Source organism: Poromitra crassiceps (genome assembly GCF_964638095.1).
Source record: "Poromitra crassiceps genome assembly, chromosome: 12".
Taxonomy (NCBI): domain Eukaryota; kingdom Metazoa; phylum Chordata; class Actinopteri; order Beryciformes; family Melamphaidae; genus Poromitra; species Poromitra crassiceps.
This window is the reverse complement of record NC_139632.1, coordinates 30,701,290-30,720,771: the sequence shown is the minus strand read 5'-3', so window position 1 is coordinate 30,720,771 and position 19,482 is coordinate 30,701,290. Positions and strand designations below refer to the sequence as shown.

The following is a 19,482-nucleotide window of genomic DNA, read 5'->3' as shown; positions in this document are numbered from 1 at the left end:
CTCTCCTCCGACACACCTATCCATAAGATTGTGAGGGTGTGCATCGGCTCTTCTTTCATATTTATAGTTTCAAAATTGTATACAGTGTATTACAACATTTTCAGGCTGCATGTCAGAAATCTTGTTTCTCTTAGCGAAGCTTTGGCTAATCTCCACAAAAGTTTTGTTTTTGGTCTCAGGGAGGACGATGAACAGGTACAGAGCTCCGGTCGAACACACCACCACAAACACCAGGAAGACATAGTTCGGAAGAGCCTCCTGCATGAGCACAAGATATGAAAGGTGAGTACATCAGCCAGTCGGAAAAGTTAATATGAGACAGCTAAAATTCACTATCATGGTGCACCGCTTGCACATGCAAACAACATTGCAGCACACTGATCAAATCATCAAATCCAGCGCACCTGGGAGTTAGAAACATGTCATGAAATACTCAAACTCCCAAGGTTCCTGTCGGCACTAGGAAGCTTCTCCTCTCCTAAATTCGGCACAGGCTGTGGAAAGACTGCTTTTAAACGGTTGTTTCATGCAGGAATATCATTTTAACTCCGCCGCCTAAACTACTGGCTTCCATAGGGATATTATTATTATATCTTTGGATCTGCGATGGGATGTCGGAGACGGGTAGGAGAGTGTTTTGAACGCTCTACTCCCCCAATTTCCTTATGCTACGCTGTGTGACCCTGATTCAGAGTGGATCACAGAGGAACAGAGAACAGGGGAACATATGGGGCTAGCAGAGGCCCAGCTGATTGCATTCAGCCTCCACTTGGGAGCAGTTCTTGCACCTGTCTCTCCTCGTCAGAGTGCATTGTGATGTTGTCCACAAAGTCCAGATCTGTCTCTCCACAACTGCTGGATGGTGTCTTGACCTCAGAATGATGGTAAATCCGAGCTCAGCCTCTCGCCCAACTATGGTAGGTGAAGCATCTACCCCTTCTGGACAGCACACGTGTGCATTTAGACTCTGCCCTGACGAAGGCCACTTGGCTGAGACACGTCGGGAAATTTTCTTAATTTCTCTCTTAAAGAGCCCCTAAAGTCAAAAAATGTTGTATGCTGTGATTGGCTAGTTAGACTCTGATTGGATGCTTTGGATTTTTAATGAGGCAGAAGTAGGGGAAGTCATTTTAAAGATTTCAACAAGATAATTAAACTTTTTTGGGGGCAAAAACCATCAGAAATGTTTTTATTCACAGTAGAGTATTTTATATACATCTTGAAAGATTACTTTAGGGTGTCCTTAACTATCGCCCCTCCAAACAAGTGTGCATTGGACCTGCTAAAGAGAAAGTTGTTGACCTCTTTTGCCTCTTTTGTCAATGTTACATGATGATTTGGTCTCAACGCTGTCTACAATAGGCGGTTATAAATAGCCCACACTTTGTTTTGGGGGTTGCAATGCAAAGGTGTTTGACAACCGATTCATTTAAATAAAGTCAGCAAATCATCCTACAGTCTAGTTATGCGCCTGGTTCCTCCAAACCAAGGCAATAGAATGGAGCGTCATTAATATAATTGACTTAACTCACCTGGATGAAAGGGAACACCAAGCCCTGTGTGAAGCTGCACAGCCATAATACACTTCCTCCAATCAGCAAGGCTGCAGGTCGGTAGGATTGTTCAAAAAGTTCCACGGTCACAATGAAGCTCGTCCCAGCTGGAAGACAAGTCAAACATGTCACAATGAAGCTTGTCCCAGCTGGAAGACAAGTCAAACATGTCACAATGAAGCTCGTCCCAGCTGGAAGACAAGTCAAACATAATTTTATAGCATAACTCTGTTATGGTTTGAGGTTGCATTCCCACTTGGGCCAACCATGCTAACAGTGTATGCACTCATGATTCTGTAAGGCTAAGCCACTTTGGATTGAAGCATCCACCTGGTGGCACAGGAAATGCACAGTGTGTGTGTTTTGCTGAGAGGAGAGAATGGGAATCTGCATCTTTACCTGGACCAAGAACATTGAAGGCCAATGCAGCCAGTATGCAGGCAAAACTCGCATAGGGTGTCCATGAACCTGTATCCTGCAGGCAAAATAGAAGATTCTTTAGCTTTTAACTGACACAGCCATTGCATGTAGAGATATCATATCCATATATAGATTAGATAGAATAAAGAGAAGAGAAACAATGTATCACATTATTATTAGTACTTTCTGTACCTGGATATTGAGGAAGACTGTCAGTAGACTGTAGGAGACAGCCATACCAGAGAAACCTGCAATAAGGAGGGGCCTTCTTCCAACCCGGTCAATCAGTAGAACCTGGAGGAAGAGACCATTCTTCATAATTGCCTTATTCCTATTGAAACTATTGTAAGTACCCAATAATACTTACTGTGAGTGTCTGTGCTTAATGTGGTAAAATTGTGATTACATTTTTGGGCCGTTGTTTGCACAAATACAATACTAGCGCTAGTCTAGAAGGGCCAATATTATTGCTTGTTCATTAGACTTGTTTGTGAGTCAGATTCAGATCCAAAATGTAATGGGATCTTCCTTGGCCCATGCTACACCCTTCCACAAAGTTTCATGAAATTCGGGCCAGTAGTTTCTCCATAATCCTGCTGACAGACAAACGGCACAGAATACATGACTTCCTTGGCCTCCTTTGCCCTTCTACCATTGTACCAAGTATATAGGAAATATAGCTCCCCTATTGTTTGATTGGGCCAATAATGGAGTACTTCAGTCTGCTGATACACACCAATTTCACACAAAGTTTCATGGCATTGCTTGAATCTGTTTGGAAGGTGTGTGTGTGTGTGTGTGTGTGTGTGTGTGTGTGTGTGTGTGTGTGTGTGTGTGTGTGTGTGTGTGTGTGTGTGTGTGTGTGTGTGTGTGTGTGTGTGTGTGTGTGTGTGTGTGTGTGTGCGCGCGCGTCCACCTTCCCCCTGAAAATATTTCCCCATGGTGTTATTATATAACAGAAGTAGTATTCTTTGCTAATTAGGGCTCAAACGTGTGTTCTAGATGTAACATTGTAACATTATCATACTCACAGAGATAACAGCAGAAATTACTCCTATGCCACCGATGCTCAAAGTAATGTAGGTGGCCAAACTGTCCGTGATGCCAGCATCAATGAGGACTACGTTGGTGTAGAATACAAGCTGAAAATATAAGAGTCAACAACAGCTCATTACAGATTTGATATATTATTGCACCTTACACTGTATTTAATAGAAGGATAAGTAGGAATTCAATATAAGCTTACTGAGATAAATAAAACCTCATAGCCTGTCTAATTTATTCACATGCAAAATACATTTTCTTTTCTTTTCTTTTTTTATCAGTGTATCAGTGTTTATCAGTAACTGCCAGACTCTTCATCATCAAATTAGCGTATGGTCATCTGGTAACCCCTGGGATTTGTTGTTGTTGTGTGTGCTTCTAATAGTTACTTTCCATGTAAGAGTTGGCAACACTGTCTGCCAATTTGCTGCTATTTTGACTTTGAGTATGTGACTTTCAGATTGTGTAGTCGTCTCCTCCTAGCCTGGTTAAAACCATCTGGATCCGTCTGGACTCCGAGCTGTGCACATTCATTTCAGTGGCTGGAAGTAGCCAGTCCTTCAGCCAATCAGCGTCAGATCCAGTCAAATCCAAATCCACTTGAAAGAACGGTGAAAACGTCTTTTACGCCGAGAAACACCGCTGTTGCCTACTCCTGTTCTTGTTTATTGTTGTTGTCTATTTCTGCAATAACTGCACTTGACGTTACTGCTCGAGGAGAGCCATGGAGCCATTACTCTCTTGCCAGCGGCGTTCCTGATTGGCCAGTTACGATGTCAACTATGAGGCAGGTCCCTGATTGGCCCGTCTGCCTTGTGGAATCTGAAGTAGCCTACCCCAGGGCCTAGCTAGGCCAGATGGTCTTGCAGAATGAAGCACAAATGTGAGTTCACGTGACCGGATGGTTTACCAGGCTAGTCCTCTCCACCAGTCAGAAGTAATGTCGCACTACTTCTGATTGGCCAAGTTGACAACAAGTTAGTGACTAACTGGTCCAAATGGTCATACAGTTCAATTTGACAGAATCTGCTCTTTAGCATGCTCCCCAAAGTACAGTAGCATGCAAGAGATTCAGCAGGGAGCACAAGAAAAGTAGACCTACATAGTTCCCGTCCATTGAGGCTTTTAAGACACTAGGCCGTTGTGCGGCCTCGCCGGTAGCTCAGCTGCTGTGTGGCCTCGTCTGCCCTATTGGTGTGTGTGTGTGTGTGTCACTGATGACATTATATAATTAGCTAATTAGCCTAATTAAAAGATCCGGCTCGATCAGGTCACCCGCACGGGTGCCCTTTACACACCCTGAAGGTTTCAGCCTGTGAAAGCCTGTGGCCAAACACAGAACTTGAAACAAACAAAGCCCATATACTCAATTTTATACAGCTCACTACCTGACCCTTAGGTCCCCAAGCATATACAGTAGAAACCAATCTGCATTTCCCCTGATTAAGACTTCCTCTCTGTATGAGTGGAGCCTCACAGCAGAGGCGCCATTCAGCTGGAAGCAGATCATGGTGACGATCACAGTGATGATCTGCCAGCGGACAGCTCTGTCCCTCAGTAGCCCCAGCATGGAGATGATCTGTAGGTTCTGGGCCTGGCTCTCTGCCTGGACCTCTGCCAGCTCTGAGGTCACCGCCTCCTTCCCCAAGAACCTTCTGAAGGCTGCCACAAACACAGAACAATCACAGGTTATCACGTGTTTCCTTTCTATCCACTTCTAAGTCATGTTGTTTAGATTTTAACATAAAATTTGATCTGAAGTTATTTCGCTTTAAAAGAGAGACTCTACACACCTCACTCAGGAGTTTTCAAGTAGGGCTTGCTTGTCATCATCAGTGCAGACAGTAATAATATCCATCTGTCAGACCTTATTTGACGTCTGAGTACACAAGGGCGTGCGTCACTTTGTGTTGAAAAGTGGTGGGGACATGTCCCCATTGTAAATGTCACCTATGGCCACACCACAGTTTGGGCTTTGAGCCTCAGTGAAAGCTTTGACTTTGAAGAACTTCCCGAGTGAAGACTGAAAAGCTCTGACAGAAATGATTTGAACTTGTGAGTTTGACAGCTGATGATGGTTTTTGAGTGTGTGGGGTCAAGCCTCAGTCAGGTAGAAAGTTTTGAAAGTGGACACAGACGAAAGACTGAAAAGCTCTGAGAGTTGGGTTGCTGCCATCATCTTTGAGCTTGTGCATTCAAACCTCAGTCACTTTTGAGCTTGTGGGTTCGAGCCTTAGTCACTTTTGAGCTTGTGGGTTCGAGCCTTAGTCACGAACAGTGACAGCCAGAGGAAAGAGTGACAAGCCTCAGAAAAACTTCCTTAACAAGAGTGACTCAGAGGAAGTTTGAGTTCCCCCGCACGAACTGGATCAGATTCCTGCAAATCAAAAATTATGTTTGATCCAAGATTCACACCTTTGAAGCGCTCCCAAATGAAGATGCTTTTTTCGATGTGTTGCTGATCCCTCCTCACTCCAAGCATCTTATCTCCAGATTTATATGTCTGATTGACAACTGCACCACAGCCTCTACTGAGAGTATTAGAGAAGTGTGGCAGGGGGGACTTGGTATTGATTTATCTGACATTATATGGAAAAGGAGTCTGTGGTACAATTCTGCTCAGTTAATAGCAGACACCAGCTGATAAAGTTGCTCACCGTCTTCCCTATTCCAAACATAAATTATACAAGATCTTCCCCTCTGTCTCACCACTGTGTGAAGGTGTCAGAAGGCACACTATCTCATGCCTTCTGGTTCTGTCCTTCACTAACGGGATTCTGGGCCAATATATTTGATTGGTACTCTAAGGCCTACAAAATAACCCTGCAGCCGGTGGCAGAGCTTGCTATCTTCGGTTGCTTGGAGTCTTTACGTTACTTTACTACAGCTGTTCAACAATCTCTGACACAGGGGACAACTGTCACCAAAAGACTGATTCTGAAGGAATGGAAGTCATCCACTTCACCTTCTTTTCAGGCGTGGCTGATGGGCATGATCTCTGTTATACAGATGAAAGACTCGGATTCCTCAGAGCCAACTCAATTGGAAGATTCTCGATTATCTGGGACCTGTTTTTGGCCTACTTTGACGAGGTTGGGAATGAGTGACTGGGGTGAAGGGTGACTCGCCCGGCTGATTTCTTGTGAACCACTTGCATGGGATCCCACGCACAATATATTTTGTAAGCATATACACCTTATGTGGCGGGTAGCAGCACATTGTAATGTTGAATGTTGATCATGTATGTTTTTTTGTCCTTTTTCTTTTTTCTTTTCTTTTCCAGTGTCTGAGCCTGTTCGTTTGTCCTGTACGTATGTATATTGTTCTAAAAAAATTGGGGGGGGGGAAAGAGTGAAGCAGGTGGGATTTGAACCGGTAACCAGGTACACACCAAGCACCTGTTTAGAGTCAGAGACTGACCAGTGTTCTTCATCAGCTTATTTCTATCAGTGTTCATACTCCTGCTGCTAAAGAAGCATCACTGCTGCTACAGTATCTTATGAATAGACTCATTCTCAATTATACATTTGCAGTTGATTACTTCTAGAAAAGGTGGTACCTTTTTCTGCACCAGCCGCATCCTTCTTCTCCAGCAGCAGGTAGCGAGGACTCTCAGGGAGGAAGGACAGCACACTCAGCTGCAGCAGCGCAGGAAGTGCAATCAAAGTAAACATGAAGTTCCACCTGGACTCCTGTAACCACAAACGCACAACTTGTTCAAAACTTAACTGATGGCAACGAGCCACCAGAGTGCAACAGATGGTGGGAAATATAATAATAATGTAGGTTATGTCATTATTTAATTATATCACCCCCATCGGAGCCGCTCTACCATGTCGCTGAATTGACCGGTGTCTGCATTTATCCCATTGGTTGATGGGTTTGAAGTGCATGCAGGTTGGTGGGGGAATCCTTTCCCAGGATTGGCCAAGGCAGTGACCCACCATAGGGCTCCATTGGGTGTCATATAACTTTATAAATGACATAACCTACGTCATGAGCATAACCCCGGTTCTATGATTAATATGAGCGAGGTGTCTCCCCAGACAACCCTTCTTGCTTGGGCGGGCGAGAAGAGGTGGCTTATCATAATGCTGTGTCACTGTTGTGCTCAGGGTTACATAGGGTTACAGAGTTACATTGTGCAGGGTTACATTGTGTGGAGCGACATGTTCTACCGGCCAATCAGGATTGATGTAGTGAAATAAGGCTTCTGTAGGGGTGCTTCCCATAGCCATATTAAGCATAACCACGGTTATGGTCATAGCCTTAAGGGCAGAAAAGAAGAATCTGGGTGGGTGGGCGTGTCTGTGGCGGGGGCAGTCATGATTGTGATGTCATCAGTGATGTCACTTGAGCAACTGTGATGTCACTTGAGCAATTGTGATGTCATCAGTGATTCCTAGTCGCAAACAAAAAACTATAGATTCAGCAACTGATTGGACCCCTAACAGGAATCCACTGAAACATATTACCACTGCTGACACTGGTAACGTAACCAAACAACCTGTATCATACTGTATCCATCATATCAAAATTAATGTACATTAATGTATAAATGTATCAAACGGCCATCTCCCCCTAATTCTCCACTCCACTCACCTGGCCCAGTACCTCTGGAAGGCCCATTATCTGTCCAATGAACAAACCCAGGTTAAGCAGGACCGAATTGAACATGGTTATAGAACCTCGGATATGTGTTGGAGAAATCTCTCCCAGGTACATGGGTAAAGCACTGAGAGAAATACCTATGGACAGGAACAGAAAAAACATTACTCAGATGTGCTGTTTCTCCGTTTAAACAGCCAGGATGGTGATCATTTGTATGATCACCTTCCAAGGATAAAGAACAGAATTTCTGATTTGAAGGTCACTTGTTTGAATGCAACAAGTGACCAGAGAAGGGAAAAGTACACACTTTCTTTACTTAAGTAGAAGTACAGTTAATTGTGTAAAAATTAGAAGTACCGATTCAACTCTATGAGCTCTATGGGTCTGACTGTGTGGCTGAGTGGTGAGTGCAGTTGTCTCTGTTCTGATGCACCTCCTGATATCACCATGTTGGTGTCTTTCCTGGATCAAGTTATTGTCTAAATGCTTGAGGGGGCTTAACTGGGGCTTGGCAGATTTGTGAAGGGGCTATAGCCCCCCCTTGCCCCGGTGTAGCGCCGTCCCTGGATTAAAATGCCACTATACTATGATCGGTGATATCTGTCCAGAGCCGCCGCATGGCTCATTAAATCATAATTGTAACAGGAACCAAATCAATATCTGCCGTGCATATACAGTAGGCTATATTTTCTATAACAAATCACATGAAACGTTGCTGCCCTGGCTGCTGCGCATACAGGAATACAATTTCAATCAGGCTCTCAATATCTCACGAGATATGACGGTCGGGTGACAAAAAGTTAATATTGCTGTTTTATTTCAAACAAACTAAGTTGTGTATACAATTATAAAAGATTGAACTGGGTGGGGGAGTGCAGATCGTTTTTTACATGTGAGGGCAGAGAGAAAATAATCTAAATGTTTATTTTATTTTATTAAATATGTATTTACCCCACCCCACCCCACATGACAGTCCCTTAGTTACTTCCCATCTCTGCAAGCGACTGGGATAAATCTGGATGGTGGGCCAAACAATCTTCTCTGAGTTCCGCCTTGAGCAAACTACCCAACTGCTAAATGTGTGTACTGTATGCATTCATTATGTGAACTGCTCCCTCTCAATCCCCCAGGTCATTGCTATTAATACAAACCTGTTCTTTTCAGTCAATTTACCTGGTTAAATATGCCATTAAAAATAGTCCACAGCATTAGCAGAATAAATTCTCACCAATGTTTATCCCTGTTATGAAACGGCCAATGATGAGCATTTCAAAAGAGTGAGCGCTCTCCCCACAGCCTTGCAACACAGCAGACAGCAGTGCAAAGCAGTTGTTGGCGAGCAAGGTGCCTCTCCTACAGTGACAGAAGAAGAGGATAGGGGGAGAAAGTGAGAAAGTGGGCTCTGTCTGTTTAAATTTTTGTCCCACTGATGATGTCACAATGCCTATGATGTCATCAGTCAAGATCATTTTGGCAATAATGATGTCACTGATGACATCACTGATGATGTGTGGCCCGAGTTCCAACATCTCCATTCACTCCAATGGACCAGTTTTTTTTCCAGGAAGTAGAAAGTGGAACTCTTCAGTAAAAAAAGCAGCACTGTCGAGTTGCATCAAAATAGACAGTGTTGTACTTTGAAAGGGTTTTTCATCCCTTGAAATGAATCAAATTGTACATTATCGGCTTTATTTTAGCATGCAAAAGTAGCGCGAGACCCATTCCTGGCTGTTCATTGGCTAATGAGTCTTGCATTTTGGTCCTCCGCTGACGCCACTCTTACTAGAGGAGACTAGTGTGGCCTATGTGTGTGGCCATGGCTTCCATATTTTCCTGTCTTAAGAAAATTGAGATTTTAAGACCTATGAAAAGTACATTACTGGTCTCTCATGGAAGTTGCAACCTTAGACCCAACATTAAGGTGGAAATGTCTTCAGTGTAACTTACCTTCCGAGGGATTTGAGAAGAAATTTGACAACAATTGCTCCAAGTAGTCCCCCGATAGCCATTATTGAGACGTTTATGGACCACAGTAAAGTGACTGTCTCAGTTCCAACAGGTGTCCCGTACCTCTCAATCCATGTCTTGTTGATGAAGTTCATTGCGTACTACAGAAAGAGACAAGGGACATTATTGTTGTAAACCAGCGGTTCCCTTTTCCCACTCATGGCTAGGGATGGGTATCGTTTCATATTTTTCGATACCGGTGATAAAACGATACTTCTAAAATGGTACCAGTGCCTAAACGGTGCCTGAAACGGTACTTAAAAAAAAAAAGTTAAAGCATATTTAAAGCAGCTACGAGCAACTTTTTCGATTGTTATTAAACAGTATAATTACAATATTGATGCATCACATCTTACCTATAATAGTAGCTGAGACCAAAGCCGTGTGAATCAGAGATTGCTCCCTGATTATTAAGTCTGTGTCTGTCTAAACTCGCGTCAACAGGGGGCTTTCTCTCTCTCTCTCCTTACCGCCGGACCGGATAAACGCGGAAGTGAAACCCGGAAGTGAAACGCAGCTGCCTGCCTACCCCGTTCGCGCTGCCTAGCAACATAGCATAAACAATGTGAACGCCATGCATACTCTCGCGAACATCTCTCGTTATATTCTAACAGGTTTTTTGGAAGTTATTTTGTGGTTATGGCCGAAGTGGCTGCTGCAAACCATTTCATTTCACTTCCTGATCTTCCCTGGCCACAGAGAGACTAACACTGGCCGATTCACTCGGGGTTCAAACGAGACTACTCTGCGTTGGTCTCGTCTACTATTAGAGGTAAGATGTGATGCATTGATATTAAATTTAGACTGTTTAATAACAATCGAAAAAGTTGCTCGTAGCTGCTTTTTATTTAAAGAGGCTAGATGATTCCAAACAATAATGTTATGTGTTACATACATGGGCAACATGCGGCCCGCGGGCGCCCCCTGTGTGGCCCGCGATGGAATTGCATTTTTTTTTTTTTTTTTTTTACAGTGCACCTGAACGCAACATGCAAGATACCCGCTGAATAAGTGTCCAAATGTTCATGTCATTCTGGCCAATACTCTTCTGTTATAGCATTTCAGTCTGGAATATGGAATATCTTTCAATAATATTTCTGACTAAAAGGCTAAAAGTAATCTCATGTGTAAGAAATGACTGTTCTACATTGAAGTAGAAATTTAAATAATTCACTTGTTGGTTTTGGATTTATTTAGCTTCAAGAGTGCATTTTTGTTCTTGTGTGACCCTCAACACAGGCTTTGAGAATCCCGGGCCACTTACTGATACTTATGCTTAAATTAACCCACTCATATTCTGGTTTATTTCAAGAAAAACATTTCGGCTAGTGGAAATTCTAATTGGCTGATAACTTTAAAATCTAGCAGCCATATTGGCAGGTGGTGAAAAAGTTAATTTCAAGCCCTGCAGGGAGAGCAGGTGGTGACATAGGAGTGAGTGAGAAAAGGATCAAATATTGGTGGTTAAGACTGAATAATGATATCACAACTGTTAATTTAAAATGAGTTATTCCTCTAAACCTGGCTTCAAATGCCCAAAATTTTTCGCGCTGGCGCCGTTCAGCCCTCAGCAAAAACTGGTAGCGAGGACATTTTTTTGTGGCCCTCTCTATCATCAAAGTTGCCCATCCATGGGTTATGGCATGACAATATTTGTTCGGCCCCTGGCAACAATCTGGGTCTCTCATGTGGCCCCCCATGAAAAATAGTTGCCCACCCCTGCCCTAGAATGTTAGTGTAGGTGCGTGCAGCGCCTGTTTCGGAGCACCGGAGGACGGATATTTCACTCAGCAGCTCGGGCATGGCACCTAAATCTGGGTTGCAATTCGGTACCGGTAGTATTGGTTGTAAAAGTACCGGTACCATATTGGTACCTTGTTTCGGTACCCAACCCTACTCATGGCCCACTTGAAAATAAAATACAAATTTGCGGCGCACATCTGACCGTAAACAGTACAGAGGCAAAATAATCTGTTCTCAGAACACTTTATTTCAACGATAAAAGGAGCTGTCCATCAGCATCCCACAGAATTCACAAACAAAGTGAGGGGCTGTCTGCAATAGGCTAATTAACAAATAACTGATTATAAATTAAATATTGGTATTATTCAACAATAAAGAAATGCATTGTCATACATAATAATACAAAATTACAACCCCCCCCCCTGCTTATTGCGTGTGTGTGTGTGTGTGTGTGTGTGTGTGTGTGTACTGTATTAGCAGTACACTGAGCAACACTACAACAGTAGACGAGTGCACTCAGATTACTCTGAAATAAATGGCTAAGGTGTCAGTTCAAATAGGTAGCTTAGTAGACAGACTCCTATAAGTGGAAGGTCTCAGTGTCATGGCAAGAGTGTCCTTGACCAAGACACTGACCCCTCTACCTGCTCACTCAATCTTTAGCCAAAAACCCAAAATGTAAATTGTGAATAAATGTGTTTTGAGTCTGAACTTTAATACTACAGTTGAATTTTCATTATTACTGAAATGTTTCAACCTTATGATGAATCAACCTTATGCATAATACATGTTCCATAGTGCTAGTAAAACTAACTCTAAACAACACACTTGGTTAGTTAGCTAATAGTATGACTCACCTGAGCGGGAGCGTTGACCACTGACAGATTATATCCATAGAGAAACGATGACCCAAAGGCACCAAAGAAGGCGGCGCTCACTAGGCAGACTGTGATATGAGGCGGCTGAAAGACAAGTCATTCTAAAATGTGTAATTATCATTTGATACGTACTTTAACACAATGATGGATGGTACAACATCAGCAGTGCCAGTTTGATTTGACAAATTAGTTTTTCCCACCTCTTTTCCAAAGAAATAAATAGCATTTTTAAAATAAGGAATCATGGTGACATAATAACAATATAATAACACCGAAGGCTCTTTGCCGAAACGCGTAAGCGTTTTGTTTTTGTGTGATGTGAGCCAATAAATCAAGTGAAATGTGAGTATTTTGTCCTCCTTGACTTTGAAAACTGAGATGTGCTACCCTTTCAGCCTTTTTTGAACATATTTTGGATTTTGGGTTTGGCACTCCACTGAGAAACCCATTGTTGAAGCGCAACCTTCTTTTTCTAAACAATATAATAACACCCTTCATACAGGTTCGGCAATCAGTGTCCTTGAGCCAATCATGTCCCACCCAGGATGTAATGCAAAAGATGTTGTGAGATTGAGTGTGTCTGATGCGTCTGGGTCTTTCTACCTTGTCTGAAAATTGAAGGTTTAAGAAGGTTCATATTTGACTTCTATGAATTCAAAAAGAAAGCAGTCATCTTGGCCCACTAACCTTCCCTGGGCCCTCTGTGGTGTTTCCTGTCTTCTGGTTGTTGTTTTGGCAGTTATTCTTTGGCACGGCCATTTTCAATAAGCTGAAAAAAGATACAATAATATGGTATTATTTACCTAAATGAGCCCTCCCAAATTATGTTATTTAATATTTTGAGAGGCAGTGGATTTCTTCTATGCTGTGTTTTTAGGGCCAAGTAGAAGAGCAGTGAGGAATACAAGGCAGATACATTGGTATGATGAATATTACAGCATCTACAGTTGCAGGAGTAGCATTCAAGGACGTTTTGATTCGTATCGCACTTTTTAAAACTCAGTTCAAAATGCTTCACATGTACAAATACACACATACACACATTGAGTGCGTTCACCCCTGTACTTTCGCCCATGTTAATACCAGGTCTGAACACGGCTACAGACTCACTCACTCACAGACCGTGCCCATTCAAACAGACCGATTGCTTGGCTTGTACAGTATATGGTTTATATCCAGACAGAAACGTCACCAGTGGTTGAACCCCTTGGTTGATTCTGCTGCCAAACGTGTCTGCACTCATACAGATTTTGGCCAGCCTGACGTCACGCATTGTTCTATTCTCACAAACATGGCGCTCCTTCCGCTGTTCTCAGCATTGTGCATTCAACAAACATGGCATCCACACGTGATTTCTAACCCCACATAGGATAAGCAATAACCACGCCCTGTGGCGCCGGGATTGGCCAGGAGCATTGAAGCTTGGGACTAGCACCTGGGGTTTTTCATCTTTTAAAATAAAGATGTTTATTGGGTAACGCTTTAGAATACAGCCCGCAAATAAGCATGTAGTTATAGTATAACAACGGGGTTTAGGGCTGTAGTTATAGTCTAACTACGCCGGGGTTTAAGGAGTGAATTAATACTATAGACTATAGAGGGTAACAAGATCTGTACTTATAGTCTAACTACGGGGTTTAAGGAGTGTAGTTATAGTATAACAACGGGGTTTAAGGAGTGTAGTTATGGTATAACAACGGGGTTTAAGGAGTGTAGTTATGGTATAACAACGGAGTTTAAGGAGTGTAGTTATAGTCTAACTACGGGGTTTAAGGAGTGTAGTTATAGTATAACAACGGGGTTTAAGGAGTGTAGTTATAGTCTAACTATGGGGTGTAAGGAGTGAAAAAATACTTTAACTAGAGGGTAACAAGATCTGTACTTATAGTCTAACTACGGGGTCGCGGGCTGTATTATGAAGCAGGGGACAAATGTTTGTACTTATAGGCTAATTACGGGGTACCACACTGTACTTACAGGGTAACTACGGGGTTTAAGGAGTGTAGTTATAGTATAACAATGGGTTTAAGGAGTGTAGTTATAGTATAACAACGGGGTTTAAGGAGTGTAGTTAGAGTATAACAACGGGGTTTAAGGAGTGTAGTTAGAGTATAACAACGGGGTTTAAGGAGTGTAGTTATAGTATAACAACGGGGTTTAAGGAGTAAGGTAAAGGTAAAGTCCCACTGATTGTCACACAATGTGTGAAATTTGTTCTCCGCATTTGACCCATCCCCTGGGGGAGCGGTGAGCAGCAGCGTGCGCCGCGCTCGGGAATCACATGGTGATTTAACCCCCCAATTCCAACCCTTTGATGCTGAGTGCCAAGCAGGGAGGCAAATGGGTCCCATTTTTATAGTCTTTGGTATGACTCGGCCGGGGATCGAACTCACGACCTCCCAGTCTCAGGGCGGACACTCAGACCACAAGGCCACTAAGCTGGTCGAGTGTAGTTATACTCTAACTACACTCCTTAAACCCCGTTGTTATACTCTAACTACATTAACCTACAAAAGGTTAATGTAAAGAAAGACATAAAACATATGTCATATAAAAATAAAAGGGCTTACCTTGTGTCAAGTCTGCTTAGCCCCTATTCAGACCTGGTATCAACATGTGTCTTGGGTGATCCGATCACAAGTGGACAGCTCTAAGTACATCAGTTCACACCTGGCATCATGCACAGTTTGAAGGGGTGGGCCCAAAAGTCCTGCCACGTCATTGGCTTCCACCTCGCTGTGGGGCGGGTGTTTGGCCACTATATTTGTTTCTACCTGTACATCTTTCCCGCTTTGCCATAAGGGGATAGTTGTTTTGTTGTTGGGAGAGAGACTTTCGACTTGACTAATTTGTTCCTTTAATAATAATAATAATAATAATAATAATGATTATTATCACTATTAGGGTTATTTATTATTTAATCATATTTAATATTATTTATTATTTTTAAAAACACATGTTTCACCTACATACCCGTAACTATGAAAGCAATTCTATAATCATAAACATTTGAATTATAAACAATTCCAAAAGCCCTTGAGTGAAGTTCCTATACTTTTAAACAGGTAAAAAGAGTGAATGACCACGTTCATTACAGTAAAGCATGTAATGATTTGTATGAGATGCGTAGATCTTTTCACTCTCACATTGACATAATCCAGGTACTGACGGGTACAGTCATTTGAGAGTGAAACTGCACATAATGGTTGGCTTTTCATTGATAGTTTTTGTCTTTTGTCCTTTTCTCACTCGTGACTGTACAATGTATGCTGCACTTAATGTTACTTTACATTTGCAATGCCAATGGGTGAGTAGTATCTGTATGTGACTGAGGAGGATGAAGATTGTGGGGGAGAGGAGCAGAGTGAAGCCTGTCCTAATGCAAGATGGATGGAGATTGACTTTAATGACACCTACAGAATGCAACATTTAGAATAAATAGATCAAAAGTTAGTAAAGCAAGCTGTCTTTTTATTTTGTCATGAATGTTACAACCCAAAAGTATAACAAAAAAAACCAATAATAACCCTATCCGTTATTTGCTAAATTGCAGCAAAACTGCCATACTGTATAAAGTAAGATACATAGGCTACTTTGAACTTTGAGTGTTAAAATATTGAGAGTATTAGCACAGCTTTCATCTAAATGAAGCACATACCACAGTGAATCTCCATGCACCTCTCTATCTGTGTCTGGAGATTTGCAGAAGGGCTTACTATTTGAGCCTTCTGGAGGTAAAACACATTTGCTACTGTTGGAAATGAACTATTCTGTGGTAGGAAATGCCCTTGGGATATTCCCAGACACATACCTTGTGTCAAAAACACCCTCTTTCCATTAACAGAACATCATCACAACGTTGGACCAAAGACCCTCATCAAATAGTATAGTATAACTATCACCGTAGCTGAGGTTTTGCAAAAGTTAAAGTTCTGCAAACTTTTCTACGCCCTTGACTATTTGCTCATGTTATTGTGATACAAAAAATATTTAAAAATCCATTAATTGGGATTTCATCTAAAATCCATTCTTGAAATCAACTACTTTTGTGTAACACACATCTTAAATTAGGTTTTTCAGTCATTTTAGTTATTTTTCTCGAATTTCATTTACTGTTTTTTGCATAAACCTTTAGACAAAAATATCCTTAATTACCAGTATGCATTTTGAAACATTGTCCTCCTTGTGGACTGATTGGGTAAAAAGTCAAGAAGGATAGGACTTTGACTTTCTGAAGCGACTGTACACTTTTGATTGAGAGAACGCATCACAGTGCCAGCCACTTTTCTACAATGTGACTAGAACACACTTGGGGAATGCCATGTTTACACATCCAAATGCTAAGTGCTGATCTTTCTTTGCATAATAGTAACATGACAATAATTAATGCATAACAAGGCATAAGAAAATGCCAGGATAAATATTTTAAAATAAAATGAACTTAATCAAAACCTCTAGAAATGTTAACAAAAGGCACCTTGTTATACACATAGCCTAATATTGTTTGACAAAATAAACAGGCCAGCTCATTGCTCTCATGAATTCCAAAATGCTATAGATCCATAAAAAAAATAAAAAATAAAGTTCATCGTTCAATATCTGATCCAATGTGTAAAGGGGGTTAGGTTATCACTTTGACAGTCATGTGCTATAGTCACCTACTATAAAAACAAAACAAAATAGCATTGTTTGAATTTTTGGAGTCAACTGTTTAATTAATCTATACTGACCTGTTTTCTACCAGGTTCTGATTACTGCTTGCTAATATGTAGTTTGTCATTGCGAGGAAACAATTGGACTAAGTTGGAAGTTTGCCTGCAGTGAATTGAATTACCGGGTAAGTGTTAATCATGCCTCTCAATAATTCACATCACTATATTTTTACTATGTCTATTCAATGTGAGCGTTAATAACAATAGCAACATCCAGTGCATATGTACAGTGTATTATAGAAATGTATTACGCTCTCTCTCACACACACACACACACACACAAAATGCCAAAGTAAAATGCTAAGTACCTAAATCTAACCTCACAAATTCTGACTAGAATCCACTTAGCACTTTCCTTTTTTGTAGAGGTTTACAAAATGTTCTTACAAGTAATTGTGAGAGCAAACTGATTGATTGATTGATTGCTTATTGTATCTGTACAATAATGATCTATGGCTGTCTGATTTTAAAACGTCTCTCAGGGGGACTCTCTTCCCATCTGCAGAGCATTCCTAGAGATAGATAACATGTATGATGATATGTATCATGTATGATCAACAAAGCATCTTAGTCATTTTACCATTACATATTATTTTACTTTATTTTCTTAAGTGTAGTTAAGGTGCAGTGCATGGATACACACAGTGGCACACACAGACATATGCAGAGCAACACACATCCGCACACTAGGGGTTTCAGACTAGTCGACTATCAAAATTTAAACCACTAGTCGACACTGTATTGTATCATACTATTATGTATCATCTGTAGTTTTAGGAATAAACAATATAAATTCGGGATGTTAATGATGAAGCGTTAGTCGATTATTTGCCATTCACCGATTAAAATGTAATTAACTGAGTAACCGACAATGCGTTCTTCTGTGCATCATTTCTGTGGTGGAACTCACATAGGGTACTGTAGGCTATATTAACTTTTATACCAGCAACAGAGGACACGTTACTTCACCCAAACTAGCGGTCACCGTATGTTCTGGACTTACATGTTACAGCCCATGGAAACAGAAATGGTGAGGCAAAGAAGCTGTCAAAACATTAAATCCAGCGTGGGCGCGAGCGGACACGACATTGCACACACAGAGAGCACTTTCGAGTGAGCTGAATTGGATTTGATACATTCCCATTTCCAGTGGAGCGAGCGAGTCCTCAATTAATTCAGTGATTAATTAATTGGTGAAGTGGTTCTCAAACCATTTCACGTCAAGGACCACTAAAGTGAGCTGCGGCCAAGCTGCATATGCGAGCCCGGACAGCGGTCGAGCTGCAGGGGATACCTTAGTGCAGTGGTTCTCAAACCTTTTCACGTCCAGGACCCCTAAAGTGTCACAAATTAGACCACGGACCCCCATTTGATGTGTGAGGACCCTCCCAGTCTCCTGGCCCTGTCTTGCAGGATACTGGTGCTGATTGGGTGTACCTGGGCTTTGTGTACTCATTGGACTTAAGAAGACCTTCAAACCATTCAGTCTCTCTCCCTCCTCACAATGCACCATTTGTTCTGTTTGTTTGTTTAAGAGTTAAAAAATTATTGTTTTAACTTTTATTTGGTGTACGACTCCCCTCATTTGCTCCTTGAGTCGGGTTGTAACATACGAGGGGAGTTACACAAAAGTTAAAGTTAAAACAATAATGTATTAACTAAAACTAACAGAAAATAAATACAATCTAATTTATATTAAACAGAACAAAATATGCATGGGTGAGGACTGAGGAGGGACAGAAAAGGTCTGAAGGTCTTCTTAAGCCCAATGAGCACACTTTGAGAACCACTGCCCTAGTGATGTAAAAAAAAACAGAATTTAAGAAAGACTCCTATGTTGTTACTGCAGTCAAACAGCCGTTATCTTCAGCTCAGACAAGTTGCTGGGATTTAGTGATTTGCCAATCATTGCCAATTGAGGACTCTGCTATCTCACATACCCCCAGGTTGGTCCCACCTATTAGTTAACTCTTTACTGGCTGTTTTTGAGCCCTTTTTGACAAGAATTGATCATTTTTATTGGATGAAAAATGTATTATATTTCTCCTGTGACTATTGTCGAGTAGTCAATGACGTAACATACTAAAATGCAGTAGTCGTGAATGCCCTACCACATACATACCATAAACATACATACATGGACATACACAAAGTACCGACTGTCAACTTTAACTTTACATGATTTTCGGGCCTCAAAATAATACTTACGTGCTCAATTTATGTACACATGCAATGCTGTTAAGATTAAATAGAGCAATGCTTGTAGAGCTCACTGTATGTACGCCACACACACACACACACACACACACACACACACACACACACACACACACACACACACACACACACACACACACACACACACACACACACACACACACACACACACACACACACAGGGCAGTTAGTCATCCCATGCAGGGATGTATGAGGAGAGTGGTGTTGTGCTTGTTGCTGCTGTTGTAACTAGCGAGTGTTTCCCAGGCAGGCAGCGTGGGCTGACTGGTGGAGGGG

At 41.7% G+C, this 19,482-nt stretch overlaps 1 protein-coding gene across 1 annotated transcript; it reads right to left on the bottom strand.

Moving 5' to 3' along the window:
- Positions 1 to 69: 69 nt before the first annotated feature.
- On the bottom strand, positions 70 to 13,015 carry LOC310786149 (solute carrier family 2, facilitated glucose transporter member 9-like; the record flags this gene model as incomplete). Its single annotated transcript, XM_083647322.1, has 12 exons — positions 70 to 258; positions 1,533 to 1,660; positions 1,953 to 2,028; positions 2,166 to 2,267; positions 3,005 to 3,115; positions 4,495 to 4,679; positions 6,577 to 6,709; positions 7,620 to 7,765; positions 8,857 to 8,981; positions 9,576 to 9,736; positions 12,236 to 12,340; positions 12,944 to 13,015. 12 exons carry the CDS (start codon positions 13,013 to 13,015, stop codon positions 70 to 72), a joined length of 1,533 nt encoding a protein of 510 aa, XP_083503448.1.
- Between the last annotated feature and the right edge of the window lie 6,467 nt (positions 13,016 to 19,482).